This window comes from Dermacentor silvarum, chromosome 3, assembly GCF_013339745.2.
Source record: "Dermacentor silvarum isolate Dsil-2018 chromosome 3, BIME_Dsil_1.4, whole genome shotgun sequence".
Taxonomy (NCBI): domain Eukaryota; kingdom Metazoa; phylum Arthropoda; class Arachnida; order Ixodida; family Ixodidae; genus Dermacentor; species Dermacentor silvarum.
Window position 1 is genome coordinate 112,980,329 of NC_051156.1, and position 16,448 is coordinate 112,996,776.

The window sequence follows — 16,448 nt, forward strand, 5'->3', positions numbered from 1 at the left end:
CAAATTATTGTAAAGGAGGTATACCGTGATGGAATTATGTCCTTCTTTCAGGTTCATTCAAGCCTGCACACTGCACATACATTCTTCACAACGGCCAACACACAAGCGGGGTGTACACCGTTTTCCATAAGGCAGCCGGCAATTCAGGACAGAAGGTATACTGCGACATGGACACTGACGGCGGAGGTTGGACAGTAAGGAGCTTTTTATGGTCTCTGCGATTTGCTGTGATGCCTTGTCATGTTCCATCTGCACTACCGAGTGTACAATTCAATGCAGACTACGTTAACTCATGATGCCGCTTTTTCCAATTACGTTTTTTTGCTTCTAGTGTGTAAGGAGTCAGAATACAAGTTATGTGTTATTATCTTAGAAGTGCATCTCTTCTTGAAACTAGGATAAAACCACGCATACGAAGTAGTTATCTCACATGCCTTTTTTGCAATATCTGCTCGTTAAAAGTGGGAATTGGTTGCAGTTTCTCCTACCAATGTATACCTAAAAACTGTACGCGAGTCGGCTACTTCAAAATTAAACCTATGGCATATTATAAAATGCACTATTGTTATAGCTTTGGTACAATCTGTCGAACCCAACACCTCCTTTTATGTATATGCACTAAATAACTCGCCCAGCTGGACAAACTGGAGGTTCCTCAGGTCACAATGTTGCATTTGCCATGTTAGGGCCCATTATATAATGAAACTAAATTCATCCCACGTGAAAGTTATTCATAGTGGTCATCTACGTTTAATTAAATGCTCACAAAATTAAGTTACCTCATTTATTATTAATTGTGAGTTCCACTATAACGTAGCTTCCCTTTTTAAAAAAGGCTAACTTAAACAACACGAAAGACCAGACAGAATTCCGATGCATGATGTTGAGTGGGCGATGATGTCATACAAACACGCCCAATTATATGACATAAGACAAAATAATGCCCCTTCAGATATACTTGGTCTTCAATACGTGCATTGTCAAAGAAGTCGCACGCTGTTAAGGTAACAATATTCGAAACGTAGTTAAGTCTAATTACTTCTCACTGTACTTCAGGTCTTCCAGTAAGTCTGATTTGCCTATATTCTATAGCAATATATTCGCCTGTCAGTGACAATGTCAGACCTTCTACTGAAGACTTAGGTTATGGTTGGACTTGAGGATGCAGGAAAATAATGCCAGTGATTGCCATGAAGTGAAAATAAGCATAATAGAGCTCAGTTGTGCTTTACAGAGAAGGGCGTTTCGTAATCGACTAGATAGATTATTGTCCTTTCGCGTACACTGGTGACTAGAGACCGGATTTTTGGCAAATGCTTTTTTGTTCCTTGCGCTCCTATCGCCCCACTTTGATATATTAGCATGAATTAGAGGTTAAGAAGGGCTTTTATAGTGTTCTTATAGTGCCTATAAATGCCTATTTTCAATATCAGCGCCTATATGAAACTATTTAGACTCAAGTTTCGCTTTCGAGTGCAGTTAGAGACCGTTATTCATGTTACCTGGCAACACTGACTGTTCGGAACTCTATGGGGTTCAACCTAGTCCTTTCGTTCAACCAACTCCCGGAAAACAACAGCTAGCAGCATTGAAATGGGATGCGCCGGCCAGTATATACGCCGCCGCGCTGACATTGCGCGAGCGGTTGGCGAATACCAAACCGCGGAGAGCCGTCAGGGGAAAAGACAGTGAAGAGCAAAAAAAGAAAGAAAAATGTGATGTGCACGCGGCTTTTGTTTTGTTTGTAATTTGGTTTTTAAGGTGTTCACCGCCGTCGGGCGTTCCTCCTCAGCGTACGAGATGATTCTCAGTGACAAGAAGCACAATTTTGAATCCAAAATCTGGAGAGGGTGGTAGTTTGCTATTGTTTCCACAATCTTCACAGTGATTCTTAGACTACGTTCCGCGTGCTCTCCAAACAGATTTCTTCAAACATGTGCACTTCAAATGGGCGGAAGTGTATTTGGCAGTGTTGGGACGTCTGGCCTGTACAATTCGGATAATGTCATTGTATATGAGGAAATTGCGAAGAGTTGTACCTAACAGCCCTTATGTACAAACATGCTAATTTTTAAATAAATCGAAGTCTCTCTTGCATTTGTTATTCGTCTGTTTTTGTTGTGTCTTAATTTAATTGCGTCAGGCAGAGATAAAGTTTCGGTTTATTAAATCAGTATTCCCAGCTTTGAAGTATCCTTTTTCATGCCTGTTTCACTATATGCGACGCTCCAGTACAGTGGCCATTGAACATGAATATGAGCAGTGTGCTTGTTGAATGAAGCCAATTGATCGTCATTAGTCCAGCAGTCTTATGGGACAATTGCACGGCTATGTTCAACTGTTGGCGCCTTTGTGCCGTCATGGACAATAACATTTCTTGTGTTCCTATCCTAGATATAGGCCGCGCACGTCTTTGTTTGAAATTATTTGCATTTATGTAAAAAATTATTGTGCCTATATTTACGACGTTGGAGGCCTAAAACGTTGTTTTGCCTGCCTATTTTTGGCGCCTAAAACGCGATTTTTTTAATGCCTAAAGATCCGGTCTCTAGTGATGACCAAAGCCCATGATATAGTCCCCATTTGGTGCCGGTAGCTACCAGTTATTTTGTTTCCGTAACTTATTCTAGCGACACACTAGGAGGCCTTTCGCTAAAGAAGTAAAAGAACACCATGAATCACTAATAAACCTATAATGTACTCCCTGCTGCAACAAGAGCATGCGAATGATAACTTTATTCCACAATTATCGGCTTTTAAAGAACTGTCAAAAAATTTAACAGTACAGACATTATAAAATATTTACCACTGGAATCGTTTGTTTGCACTTGCGATAGTAGCTTTACCATTTGAAAATTGCGCGAGCTTCGCAGAGTACTATTTCTTGGGATTGAGACAGTGACTACGCAACTTTTTTTGTAATATTTTCTCTGCTAGTTATATACCCTGTTCACTGTATACTAAATTTTTTAGCTCGAACAACTTTCTTGTAATTGCCGGAGATTGATAGCGTTATTCCGTACCTGCAGGTAAGTTTCTGGAAGATCTGGAAATCGGCTGCATGAGAAATTGGCATGTTTAAGTGCTTAAGTAAGAAGACTAGCTGTTAATGAATATATATATATATATATATATATATATATATATATATTGGAAAGATGAAGAGATGCACTTGGGCTCGGGCGCTCGGACACCAGGCGCTAGGGGGCGAACGATGAGACGACGAGGACGAAGCACATAATACAACAGTAGGAGCCATGTGCTGAGGACATAACCATAATCATCGTCAACAGCCGGCTCAGGAACGGGTGCTGTCTTCGTCTCCTTGTTTCCTTTGTAACGGCGCAGGCGCAGTCTACAATGCACCTGCTTGAAGGCGTTCCGGCCTTAAGTGTTTACTCGCACGGTTCTTCGGCGTGCCGGGTCCCTCGTGCCCAGGAGATCCGTACACGCTTGCTCAGGCATAGAGCCCGCCACTTTACCACCGTCGCAAGCACCCACCGCACCATCCGGGGACGGCGTCCAAGCCTCCTCGTTGGCTCTCGGGCAGGACTCTACCGGTGATCTCGTCCAAGCCATCGCCAAGCTGAATCACCAGCTCGAGCGTTTGACGAACACCTTCGCATCCGTCGGTGGTTGCGCCATTGCGCGTCAAACTGAGACAGCGCTCCCCCCCCCCCCCCCCCTGGTTGCTGGTTGAGCGCTGGACGGCTCAACAATGACTAGTTCACACACTGAACAGGTTGCCTCGATGACAGGTGCCGCGTTTGCAAGCCATGCCGGAAACTTTCAGCGTGGCCGAGTGTGAAGATAAAGAGATGCCATTGGGTTCGGGTGCTCGGACACCGGGCGCTAGGGGGCGAACGATGGGAAGACGAGGACGACGCAGATAATAGAAGATCCGGCCCAGGAAGCGGTGCTGTCTCTGCCTCTTTCTTTCTATTACAATATATATATATATATATATATATATATATATATATATATACTGATAGGTGTAACGAGCCAACACTGAGAAAGAAGTTGTGACAGGGACGCACGCTTTGCAAGATGCGGGCGTTGAACAAGTAGAGGCTGAGGATGCTGGCTTCAGTTATTGCACGCCATCTTTTCCAGTTGTCTGTCTCGCCGACGCCGCGTACATCTTCAATTGTCTTTTCGTGACAAAACTGGTGGAGGTACTTGGCATGGTTCATCCGATGCCACAAACCCCTCTTGGTAGCAGGAGTACCAGCCTTATACAAGTGAACACACTTGTCCACCAGTCCATCAGGAGAATCGGAGGATTGCCTACTGAGCTTGATCATCTCTCCGAAACAACATCAATGCCACCACGGACCGGTATGGAAGGAACTTCGACGTCTCTACCGACCATTATGCAAGGTACGGCCACAATGGCATTTCAGTACCTGCTGCTGAATCTACGAGTGCCCAAAGGGTTCACAGGAGATATCTTTGATTATGTAGAAGACTGGTTAGCCCACTTTGAGCGCGTTGCCGAGATAAATGAATGGAGCAATGCGGCGAAGTTGAGAAACGTCTACTTCAGCTTGGATGACGGTGCTCACACTTGGTAAAAGAACTTATAAGGCCTCATAAAATCGTGGCTCGAGTTTCGCCATACCTTGCTGCAGACCTACACCAATGCTGATTGCCGCAAACGAGCCGAACGGGCGCTCCAATCCCGCAATAATCTGCCAAATGAGAGCGTGACATCGTACGTCGAGGATATGACGCACCTCTTTCGTCTGGTGGACTCAACCATGTCAGAGGAAAAGAAACGGCGCCATTTATTTCGGGGAGTTAAATAACAGCTACTTGCTGGCCTTGTTCGACGCCTGCCGAAGACCGTCGCTGAATTCCTGACCGATGACACCATGATCGAGAAGGTGGTTCAGCAGCGCTCAGCTGTCTATTAAACGCTAATGTGTCTGCGGACCAGCGCTCAGCTCAGAATGACAGGCAAGCGAACGCTACTGCACTGACGGACATGATGGCCTTTCGAAACGCGCACGTTTTCCGAGACCTTATCCACCCCGTGGGGCTTGATGAGCTTCAGCGGCTCAGCTGCCTGCCTCAGCCCACACTGGGTTCCATTTCCACCCTCGTGAGAAATGAAGTGCAGCAAGCGATCCAAGGTCCCGTTCCAATCAGCAATACGCCGCCCGTGACAGCACAGCTGCAGCAGACATCGTATTCGGAAGTTTTGGGGCGAGTCCCAGTCCCTGCCTCGACTCATTTCGTCCCCGCCACGTCTTACGCCACGTCATACGTCCCGCCGCTCCCATCAGGGCAACCGGTAACCGGTCCAACGTATGGAGGATCAGCGTTCGCTCCAAAGGAAATCTGACGTCTGGCGTACCCCGGACAGAAGGCATCTGTGCCATCACCGTGTAGAAGCCGGCCTCATATACCGCGAGTGCCCATACTGCCACCTTGGACTACAGGGTCTTGATGCGGATACACCAAAGCCCAGATATGGTGAAAGGCCTAGGGCGAGTGAAGAATACTTAAACCAGCAGAGTATGCCACTCTTCCCGCGGTGGCAGTCGCGCTCGCCGCCCCCTAGGCGATCTTCGCCAGCTCCTAGAAGCTCTCCAATGGCAGCGCAGGGACGATCGCCAAGCACTCGCTGGGAAAACTAAGAACAGCGAACTTCGAGGGCAAGGCTGCAGATAATTGTCCTTCCGAAGACCTCCCATCTAAGCGAGCATGGTCTATTCAACACGATTCAACGATGACAGCAGCCGAACTCAGCGACGGACTCTCGCGAGACATACATGTTGTGCTCGACGGCCTCCACTTTAGTGCATTATTGAACACGGGTGCCGACTTCTCACTCTTGTGCGCAAAAAAATGACGAAACGTAGAAATGTCATCATTCCTTGGTCTGTAACCGCAAATTCATACCGCTGGCAAGCATATTGTAACACCGTTGGGCATGCGACCGGCCAAAGTACAAATTCGTGGGTCTACGTTTCCAGCCAGCTGCCTTATACTCCGTAATAGTTCTCGGGACCTCATCTTGGATGTCGATTTCTGCGATAGTATGGTGCCATTATTGCCCTCCGGGAGCGCACAGTGACTTTTTCGACAGAAATAGCAGCGAACAGCCACGACAATTGTCTACGTAACACGCTTCAGGTTAGGCCGATATAACTTTACCGATATACGGTCAGGTATAACTTTACCACCATGCGCACGTCTCATGGTAGTGGTCGTGTGCGATGATCTGTGTGACGGCGAAGCTGTTGCAGAGGGCAATTTCTCTCTTATGCTGAATCATGGTGTATGTGCAGCCGGCAGTTTCATTATGCTTGGAGCTGGACGTTCTGCGCTTCTCGTGACTAATTTCAGCGAGGAACATCGCCTTCTATTTCGTCGTACTACTATCGTTTTTGCTGAGCCCGTAGCAGACGGTGCTGAATGCTTTGTGTCTATGACATTGGACAGCCTTGGCCATACACTCAACAAAATTGACATCAATTAAGACCTGTCGGAGGAAAAGCAGGAAGCGCTGCGCGAACTGCTACTTCGGTTCAAGGTGTGCTTCGTATCTTCTTCTAAGGTACGCCAGATGCCCATCACGAGACACCGAATAATCACGTATGACGATTCTCGCCCCATACGACAACTGCTTTATCGCGTATCATCGAAATACCGCAACGCGAATGACGCACAAGTGAAAGAAATGCTTCACGATGACGTCATACAACCATCCTAAAGCCCTTTGTCGTCGCCGGTGGTCCTCGTCAAAAAAATGACGGAACGCTTCGGTTCTGCGTTGAATATAGAAAGTTGAATGGCGTCACAAAAAAGATGCTTATCCGCTTCCACCGATCGATGATTCGTTAGCTCGACTGCGGTGAACCAGCTATGTTTCATCTATAGATTTGAGCATTGATATTGGCATATCGAAGTTTATGAACGAGACGCGAAAAAAACTGCCTTTGTTACCCCGGATGGAGTGTACGAACTTAAAGTGCTCCCATTCGGCCTGTGCTCTGCACCGGTCACATTCTACAGAATGATGGACACTGTTCTGATGGGTCTGAAGTGGCACAGTTGTTTAGTATACCTAGATGACGTCGTCGTGTTCGCGGCGACCTCCGAAGAACATCTGCACCGTCTAGAGGCGGTACTTGAGGCGCTCTGCTCCTCCAATCTCACGCTAAAGCCAGAAAAAGTGTCCCTGCGGTTACGAAGAGCTGACGTTTCTCTGGCATGTCGTGAGAGCCGACGGCGTCCAGCCTGACCCAGACAAAACATCTTCTGTTGCTGCTCTTCCAACTGCTCGTGAGGAGAAAGCAGTATACCACTTTCTCGGTCTGTGTGCGTACTATCGTCGCTTCATCGCTTATTTCTCCCGGATCGCCGAACCACTCATACGCCTTACGCCAGAAGACACAACCTTCGTTTGGACGGATGAGCAAGACGCAGCTTTCACCGAGTTAGGGCAGCATCTGCAGGAATTACCCGTCCTCGCTCACTTTGACGAGGACGCTGAGCCCGAGGTGCATACGAACGCAAGAACATCGGTCTTGGCGCTGTACTCGCTCAGCACCAGGAAGGCGCTGAGCGAGTGATTGCTGACGCCGGTCGCACCCTTTCACGCCCCGAAATCAACTACTCCACCACCGAGACAGAGTGTCAAGCAGTTCTGTGAGCCCTATCATGAAAGTTCGGCCTTATCTCTATGGTCGCTATTGAAACTCATAGGAGCGGACAAGATGGGAAAGGAGAAGATGGCGGGCTGCAAAGACGCGCGCGCTAAAGAAAGCCATAAAGAGAAAAGAAAAGGAAGAATCTTGACTTCGTTCGCATCGAACGCAGTGGTCTCGTCTCGCTTCTGCGACATCATGCCGTGACCAGGCCACGGACTACCAGAACAACGGACTGGCCACAGAAGGGTACGGCCACGCTAGCGGCAAAAAACGCGCGTTTTTGACGCTGGCGTGGTCGTACCCGAAGACGGACGAAGAGGAGGCCCGGGAGCGAACCAACGGCAGCGAGACGAGACATCGACGGCAAGGAGCGGCACGGACACAGAGGGCGACCAAGACTCGGATGACGTCTCACCGCTACAACATGTAAGCGACCAGCAGTTTCCTCAGCTAATCAAGATGAACAATGAACTGATTTTGAAGAAGCGAAAAACGCTGAGGATGCAAATAAACCCAGTCAGCGATGCTTAAAGGAAACTGGAGGAGAATCAGGATCCCACAGCGATGTCGCTGATGATAGCAGCCAGACTAAATGTATTGCAGACTCGCTAAAGAAAGCGGACGAGCAGATGGAGCAATTCGAAACACCCGAAACAGCTGACTCGGAGTTTGAGAAAAACCACTGAGTAGGAGTTAAAGATAATAAGTGCTCTGCACAGCATCAATGCGTACCTTTTTTGGCAAGAAGTACGGGAAACAGCGAGGGAGCAACTCAACTTTAATGGCGAAGCTAGGCAGTCAAAGCAAGAAACAATAGTGATGTTACCAAAGGTAGAAATAATGAAGTTTGACGGGAATAAAATGAAATGGCAGAGATTTTCGCGCAATTTCAAACAGCTGTACATGAAGGAACCGACTTGAATGAAAATAAGAAATTTACGTACCTTCGGTCATCACTAACCGGAAAAGCTCAGCTGCCGTGGAATGACTACAGTTTTCCGACAGTAACTATGGGAAACCATTCATCTACTCAAGCAGCGGTACGGGAAAGGTGACGTGCTGGTAGAAATGCATATGAAAGGACTAACTAACTTGAACACTGTGGCAAGCTGCAATGACCATGACGGTTTAATAAAGCTGTCACAAAAGGTGCAAGTGCATATACGTGGACTGGAATCATTAGAATTGAAGAGCGGGTACTAGGCATCGATGTTGCTTCCGATCCTGAAAAGAGCCAAGCCACTTGATATGTACATTGGATTACAGTTAAAACAAAGAGAAGTGATCAGCAGATCTTCATCTCAAGATCAGAATGTGGCTTCTCGTCAAGAAGATATCCTTAGGTGCTTGATGAAGTACATAGAAGATCAAGTAGAGTACAGAGATGAATTGTCCACAAAAAGGAAAGAAAGCTGCGGCAACAGAACTGAGAGTAAGAAGCAGACACGAATTGCTAATTTTCAAAGCACCACTGCAAAGTTTGGCATATTTTTCGGGAATACGACTCATTATACCGGTCATTGTAGGAAAAAGGTGCCTTATGAAAACAAGAAAATGAAGCTCAAAGAGGCAAGCAGATGTTTCCGCTCTACCAGGCCTCCCCATACTGCTAAAGTATGTAAGGCAAACATTAGGTGCAAGATATGTTGAAAATGGCATGCGACATCTACGTGCTGAAGCAAAGAACTGACAGCGCAGTGTACAGCATCTACTCCTGGTAAAAGTGAAAATGAAGAAGAGAAAACGTCTACTTGCCAGTTGATGAACATCTCAAGTTTTTTTTTCTGCAGACTGCAGTTTCATTAGCAAAAGGTAGAAAGCCGTCATGTTATTGTCGTGTTCTGCTGGATACTGGCAGCCAAAGATCATTCCTAATGACAAGCCTATCTGAGAAACGTGGCTGTAAAATTAAAGGGAACAAACACTCACGATAGGCTCATTCGGAGGAGGTAAAAATGAAAGTGTCATGAATTCGTTTGAAGTTAGACTGAAAAGTGCCTACACTAGTGAAGAAGTGGTATTGGAAGCACTCGAGGTAGATATAATTTCAAAGGAAAGATTACCGTTCCTGCCTATTTCACTGCAAGGGAAGTATGAAGAGGACGGATTCAAGCTGGCTGACAGTTCATGTAGAAGCAAATCATGAATGGAAATTGGAATACTTATTCGATCACACCATTATTGGCAAGTAATGACAGGTGGGATCTCAAGACTAGAAGAAAGGTTGACAGCAGCAGAAACCATATTCGGCTGGACAGCACAAGGTCAAGCTAAGATATCAGCAACAATAATGGAGGAGTCAAGCGTAATGGCACTTAACGTCAACGTGGATAACTCTAAGCAGTCAGACATTTCGGGGATATTGAAACACTAGGCATAAAGGGCCCTCACAAAGAAACCAAGAGAGAGAAACTAAGAAACCGTTTAAAGTGCCAACGATTTGACGCCAGACGTCTGCAACAAGAAACAGCCCCACTTCCTGCTGACAGAGTCAACGAGCGACAACAATTTGAAGTGATTGGTGTGGATTTCGCGGGTCCGTTGCTTATAAAAGTCGCGATGAAAGGCACTGCAACACGGTATGTTGCAATATTTGTATGTGCTACTACACAAGCTGTACATCTCCAAGTTGTGGACAACACAACGGAAGCATTCTTACATGCATTCCGAAGATTTACAGCGATACGAGGGCTTTGTTGCACCATTTACAGTGACAACGCAAGGAGCTCAAGAAGGCCAACAAAGACAACAATCGGATGATTAAAGAACTACAGGAAGAAGTCTCCAAAAGAGCAAGCCAAGCAGATCAAATCAAATGGAAGTACATCGCCAAACAAGCGCCTTGGTGGGGAGGCTTTTATGAAAGGATGGCACGAAGCATGAAATCAACAATGAGGACAATTATTGGAAAAAGACTGTTATCAAGCGGAGAGATGCAAAGAATAACAATTGAAGTTGAAGCTGTCCTTAAAAACAGGCCGTTGACCTATGTATGCAGCAAACCGGATGAGCCCCTGCCTATTGTGCCGGCTGATATAATAGGTGGAAAGCATAGTATCAAAGACAGTACCGAAGGTGAAAAAAAGGTCCGCATAGAAGAAGTGTGGATAAATAAGCAAAAAAATCACGGAAGATTGGTGGAAAAGATGGTACAAGGAATATCTGAAAGAACTGAGAGAGCAGTGTAATGCAACAAAGCCAGATATGACAGTGAACCAAGGAGATATCATTTTGATCGGTGCACGCACTCCTATGTCCTTCTGGAACCTGGCTAAGGTCATTGACGTATATTCTGGAGTTGACGGAAAGCCGCGCTCCTGTCTCTTAAAAACCAAAGGAAGACTCGTTCGGAGACGTGTACAACACCTTTACACACCGGAAGGTTGCTTCCACTGATGAGAAGAAATCTTTTTGCGGCCGGAAGCTATTGAAACTCATGGCAGAGGACAAGACAAGAGAGAAGAAGACGGTGGGCTCCAAAGGTGCGGGCGCTAAACAAAGCAATAAAGACAAAAGAAACGGAAGAATCTTTATTTCGTTCGCACCCAACGCAGCTGTCTCGTCTCATTTCTGCGACAGTCGCCTTTTCAACGTGGGTATAGACCAGTATTCCTTGTGTTTGTTAGCCAACTTACGAAGCCCGTCGGGGTGACTGGACCAATGGAGTCTCCATCTGCAGGAGTTCGATGTTACCATCGTCTACGAATCGGGCCGCAAACACGAAGATACGGACACGTTGTCGCGCGCTCCACTCGAAATTTGCAATAATGACATTGACGAAGACGGCGCAAGATACATGGCATTTGATCAAATCGGCGTGTATCTTCTGGCCCCTTTCCCTTGTGAGCCAGCGGAAACAAGTGGATTATAGTCGCCACCGACTATCTAACAGGTTTCGCCGAGACGAAAGCTGTACAACGTGCCATGGCCTACGAAGTTGCTCAGTTGTTTATGGATCATAGACATAGTGCCCCATCGCATGTCATAACCAACAGAGGAACTGCCTTTACAGCCCAACTGATAGAGGACATATTCAAGCTGAGCTGCACGCAGCATCGCAAGACTACTAATTATCATCCGCAGACCAACGCACTCACGGAACAACTAAACGAAACCATTGCTGGCATGCTGTCTATGTATGTATACATCCAGCATAGAACATGAGATAAAGTCCTGACATACGTTACATTCGCGTAGAGCACTACCATTCAAGAAACCACACGGTTCACACCGTTCCGTCTTGTCTACGGGCGCGAGGTCCAGACCACGCTAGACGCTATGCTCCCTCACGACACCGACGCATCACTTACTTCCGACGCCAAGGAACTTACATTACACGCAGAGAAAGCTCGTCAAATTGCGCTCATACTGGTCATTCTTCGTTCCTTGCTCTCTTTCCCAAGTACATATCCCATTTTAAAATGGATGCGTTTTTGGTCACTACCTATGCTGCTATCCCCTTCCTCGTCAATGACCATTTCTTTCAACTTATCATAAATTCCTTCTGTCACCAGACAGTAATCGATGGCCGATTGTCTATTTCCACCTTCCCATGTGATCTGGCCATCACATTTTGGCCCCGTGTTCACGATAACGAGGCTTCACGATAACGAGATCTAGCATTAACCTCCCGTTGTTTTCGGTATAACCGTCTAGATCCTGTATGTGGGCATTCATGTCACCCAACAGGATAATTTCCCCTTCCATCCTAAAACTCTTAATATCCGCACTTAGGCATTTCACTAACTCCTGATTCTTTTCTTTGCAATTTTTCCCTGTCCATAAATACGTCACTCCCCGCCAAGCTTTCTTTCCACTGACTGTGCCAGATAGCCAAAGATGCTCTTGACACTTTGAATTTACTCCTCCCCACTTGGCCCCCTGATGTATGAGTATTCCAACTCCCCCTTCCTTTCTTTCCAATTCGGTCCAAAACGCGTACACACCTATTTGTTCACTATTTAACTGCTCCTCAATCTCTAACCAGTTTTCTTCTACCGCCCTGCATGTTTATATAACCTATTGCACAGCGAGCTCTTTTCTTCCTCGTTTTTCTCTTGCTACCGGTGCTGTTAGTCAGAGGTTCCCCTAGAGGACCTTCTTCATTTCTACTTACCCTGGCCTCCTTAGCGCCTGTGGGCCACCCAAAAAAGCAATTGCACGAACAGCGAGTCGCCAGCCCACTTCACGACCAAGCCTGTGATCGAAGTGGATTCCGTCTCTTTGAAAGCCACCGTACCTTCTCACTTCCCTGTTGACTTCCACAACCACCAAACCTTTCTCTCGGCTCACTTGCCAAATCGCCTTATTAGTGGCCGCAACTGCTCCTTGTACGTGAATGTCACGTACAGGTACCTCCGGCACAGTGCATATCACAATCTGCACCCGTGGAGACACCTCGCGTAAGTCGTCTACACCCTTTGCCAAACGCTGGGCTATTCCCGCCCCTTTCCTGCTCAGCACGTCATTTAGGCCGCCCTATACTATTACAAGGTTGTGTGCCTGCGCATTCTCCACGCGCTTTTCTCTATCTCGCTCCATGGCATCGGCCAATGTCATCCCTGGAAACGTCCCTACCCCCACTTGTTTGTCGCCGTTCACCCGCTCCACAATTGCCGCTGAGCACCTCAACGGATTTCAGTCACTCGTGATTATGACCTTTTCACTCTCCCCTGCTGACGAGGTCTCTCCCTGCTTTCCTTTGTCCTCCTTGTCCGCGCGATTCGGATGCGACACAGGGCACTCACCTCTGCGTTCCTGCTTTCCCTTCGCTGCAGCATCACTGTAGGTGACCCTCCTTCCAGCATGTTCTCGCATGGTCCACGCATTCTATGTGCGTTGTGGGCACTTCCAGTCCTGCCTCGCTGGGAGCCGGTGTTTCATCGTCACTACCATTTTCGTTCGTAATGTCGGTCCTGCTCAATTTTCCCTCGGCTGCATGGAGTCTTTCTTCCACTGCCTTCTGTGCATCACGTTCCATATTGAGTTCATTTCGCAGCTCTGCGATCCGATTCACAAGCTCAATCTGGACATCCTCCATTTTCTTGAGCCTAGCATCGACATCACAGTGTCTGTCGATTGGCTCAGTTTCCCTGCCATTCTCATCAGTCCCCTCGTCTACCTTGAGAGACCCCCCCCCCCCTGCACCCTGCTCACCTCCCCGCCCTTTTCGCCATATGTTGCACTTGGCGTTCTCAAATGCTATTACCGAACCTTCCGAAGCACGTACCTACAAAAGGCCGATACGAACAGAACCTAAAACAGCGTTCGCTCTGCTCTCGTGACATCTGTTGGGACATTTTATTACTGTAGACTCAAAGCGGGCTACAGAGCCGCGTCTTCAGTCGGCTTGTTTTTAACGCGTAGCGTCTCTTCGACACCATTTTTAACGCGTTTCATTTTTCATTTCTTTCTCTCTCTTTCCATCTATCTCTGTTTCTGTTTCTTTCTCTCTCTCTTTCTTTAAATGTCTCTCTCTCTCTATCGCTCTCATTTTCTTTTTCTCTCGCCCATAGCAAGTTCTGTTACAATCGTTGGTACACCGCAATCGTATGGTTCCCATAAATGCCTGCTCTACAAGCGTGACTGTATAGCCTAGTCGCCTTCGTGGAGGTGCAGAAAGCACATTAATGCCCCCCGGAATGGTTGTCGAGGTTAGAACCATTGACAACTTTAAGAGAATTTTGATCTGATTGCAATCATGCTGGTTCGTAAATGTTACTATGCTTTTCATGTGGTAGTTATTTGAACGCGGGTGTTGATAAATGAGTGAATTTTGCAAATGAGACAATAAAGAAAAAAAAACGTGTATAGGCTAGCGGTTATGACGCTCGCCTTCGGTACGTGAGTACCCGGGTTCGAATGCAGTGTAGCCAAGAAGGTTTATTTTGTTTATTTATTGCTCTCTCTCTCTCTCTGCCTTTCTCTCCTTCCGCTACCTTTCCTCATGCTTGGTTTTGGCTGGGTGGTTGAATCGAGCGACAGACGGACAGACAAACTTTTTTTCGTTTCGGTAGCCCAAGGAAGACTAACGTGTTTATTTATACATTGCTGAATACTTGCGATATACCTATACCAACATATCAGAACTGCATTTAATCACACCATATAATAACGAGGCTTTCGTTGCCTACTTTTTCTTTTGAGATATGGTACCTTCAGTCACAGATATTATTCAATCTTCTACGCAGACATTTCCCGTCAATCGCTGCCGTAAAGGGCAAGGCAGTACAACAAATCGATCAAGGCTTCCATGAGGGTTTTTTTCTTTATTTTAGGTTATCCAACACCGCGGACAGTACGGAAATCCTGTGTACTACTTCTACCGAAACTGGACCGAGTACGCCAACGGATTCGGAAATCCCGCTGAGGAATACTGGATCGGTACGACACGCTCTCTTTAATTAATAACTTTTCACCGGTGTGCTATTTCAACAACCATTGCATGTATAAAAACAATTCGGGAAAGTACAATTCCATATTATTTGTCTTTCCCGTCCAGCGTAAACAGTCTGCCGGCCTACATGTATTCAGGGGGATTTGTGCACTAGGTGGCCGAGGGTGAATGCAACGGTTTCGTCTAATATTGCCTGAGAAGAACTTTCTGAACTTTCCCAACTTTAGGAAGATGGTCATTCCAGTTAAAAATTATAGGGCGTAATTTCCAAAGCACCACATTACGCTATTACATATATGTGTTTTTCGTGTAGAGTTATGAACGTGTAATCTTCAAGCTTCTAGTTGTTTCAAACTTAGGCATTATCAACATTTTTCGTAAAAAGGGCTTACATATTTCGTCAAAGGTATGCTTCCTAGAGTTACTAGAATTCTACTTTCTCTCTCAAATACAACAAATTTCATTGAAATCATTCGGTTGGATGTTTCTTAAAAGCATCTGTGTGTCTTGCGTGTAAATGTATAGGGATGTTAGATGTGACACCTGGCGTAAGTTTTTGCATAACGTGAACCGAAAGCATAATGCACAACCGTTTTGTTCTCACTCTTCTATTTTTTGTAATTTCAACACGATCGGAATGCGACCTCTCGTAATTGAGCTCGAGCAGTCAAATCAATCAAATTTATGAATTTCAAGAAGAGAAGAGAAAGGGGGCTACGAGAAAATGGTGCATAAAGTGCAGTTCGACTGAGCCCGGCTAAATAAGGTCGCCGTCTCGTGCTCAATATAGCAAAGTCATATGGACGAGCCACGGTGGCAAAGGATCGGAAATTTAATTAACAAGTAGTTCTGAGAAGGACTATCATGATTTCTCGACGTCATATGTTGGAATTTGAAAGCTACCTGAATCTACCTGAATCTGGATGAGTCTAAATGGTTATCAGAATAGAGAACGTTTCGAGGATACGCAATTATTTCTGCTCGGTAGAAATGTTCCTGTAATCGTTACAGGTTTCCAGTTAACGTTTGCCGGTTCGCGACGCTATAGTCTAATGTTTAAGCCTTTGTTAAGAATACATTTTTCTCGCTTACAGGCAACAATGCACTCCACGCTCTCACATCCGGTGATGAGAAGATGGTCCTACGAATTGTACTGAGCAATAGTACGAAAGAAACTGTGTCTCTTGACTACAAGAATTTCACAGTGGGTAGTGAAGAAGAATATTTTAGGCTTCAAGTGGGAGATTACACAGGAAAAAAAGGTAAGACCTCAAAGTATAAGTGCTTGAGCACTATCTTTTGTTTGGGTTATACATTGTTATGTTCTTAATTCATATCTCGTATTCACCCTTCGGTAAGATAAAAACTGAATAGCGTCCCACAAGGAG

At 46.1% G+C, this 16,448-nt stretch overlaps 1 protein-coding gene across 1 annotated transcript in view; it reads left to right on the forward strand.

Annotated features, from left to right (window-relative positions):
* LOC119444679 (techylectin-5A-like) overlaps positions 1-16,448 on the forward strand; it is a 43,410-nt gene that overhangs the window by 13,417 nt on the left and 13,545 nt on the right. Inside the window, exons 3-5 of the mRNA XM_049663541.1 lie at positions 52-194; positions 14,942-15,047; positions 16,155-16,322. Of these exons, the coding sequence (XP_049519498.1) occupies positions 52-194; positions 14,942-15,047; positions 16,155-16,322 (417 nt within the window). The remainder of the gene's footprint in view (positions 1-51; positions 195-14,941; positions 15,048-16,154; positions 16,323-16,448) is intronic.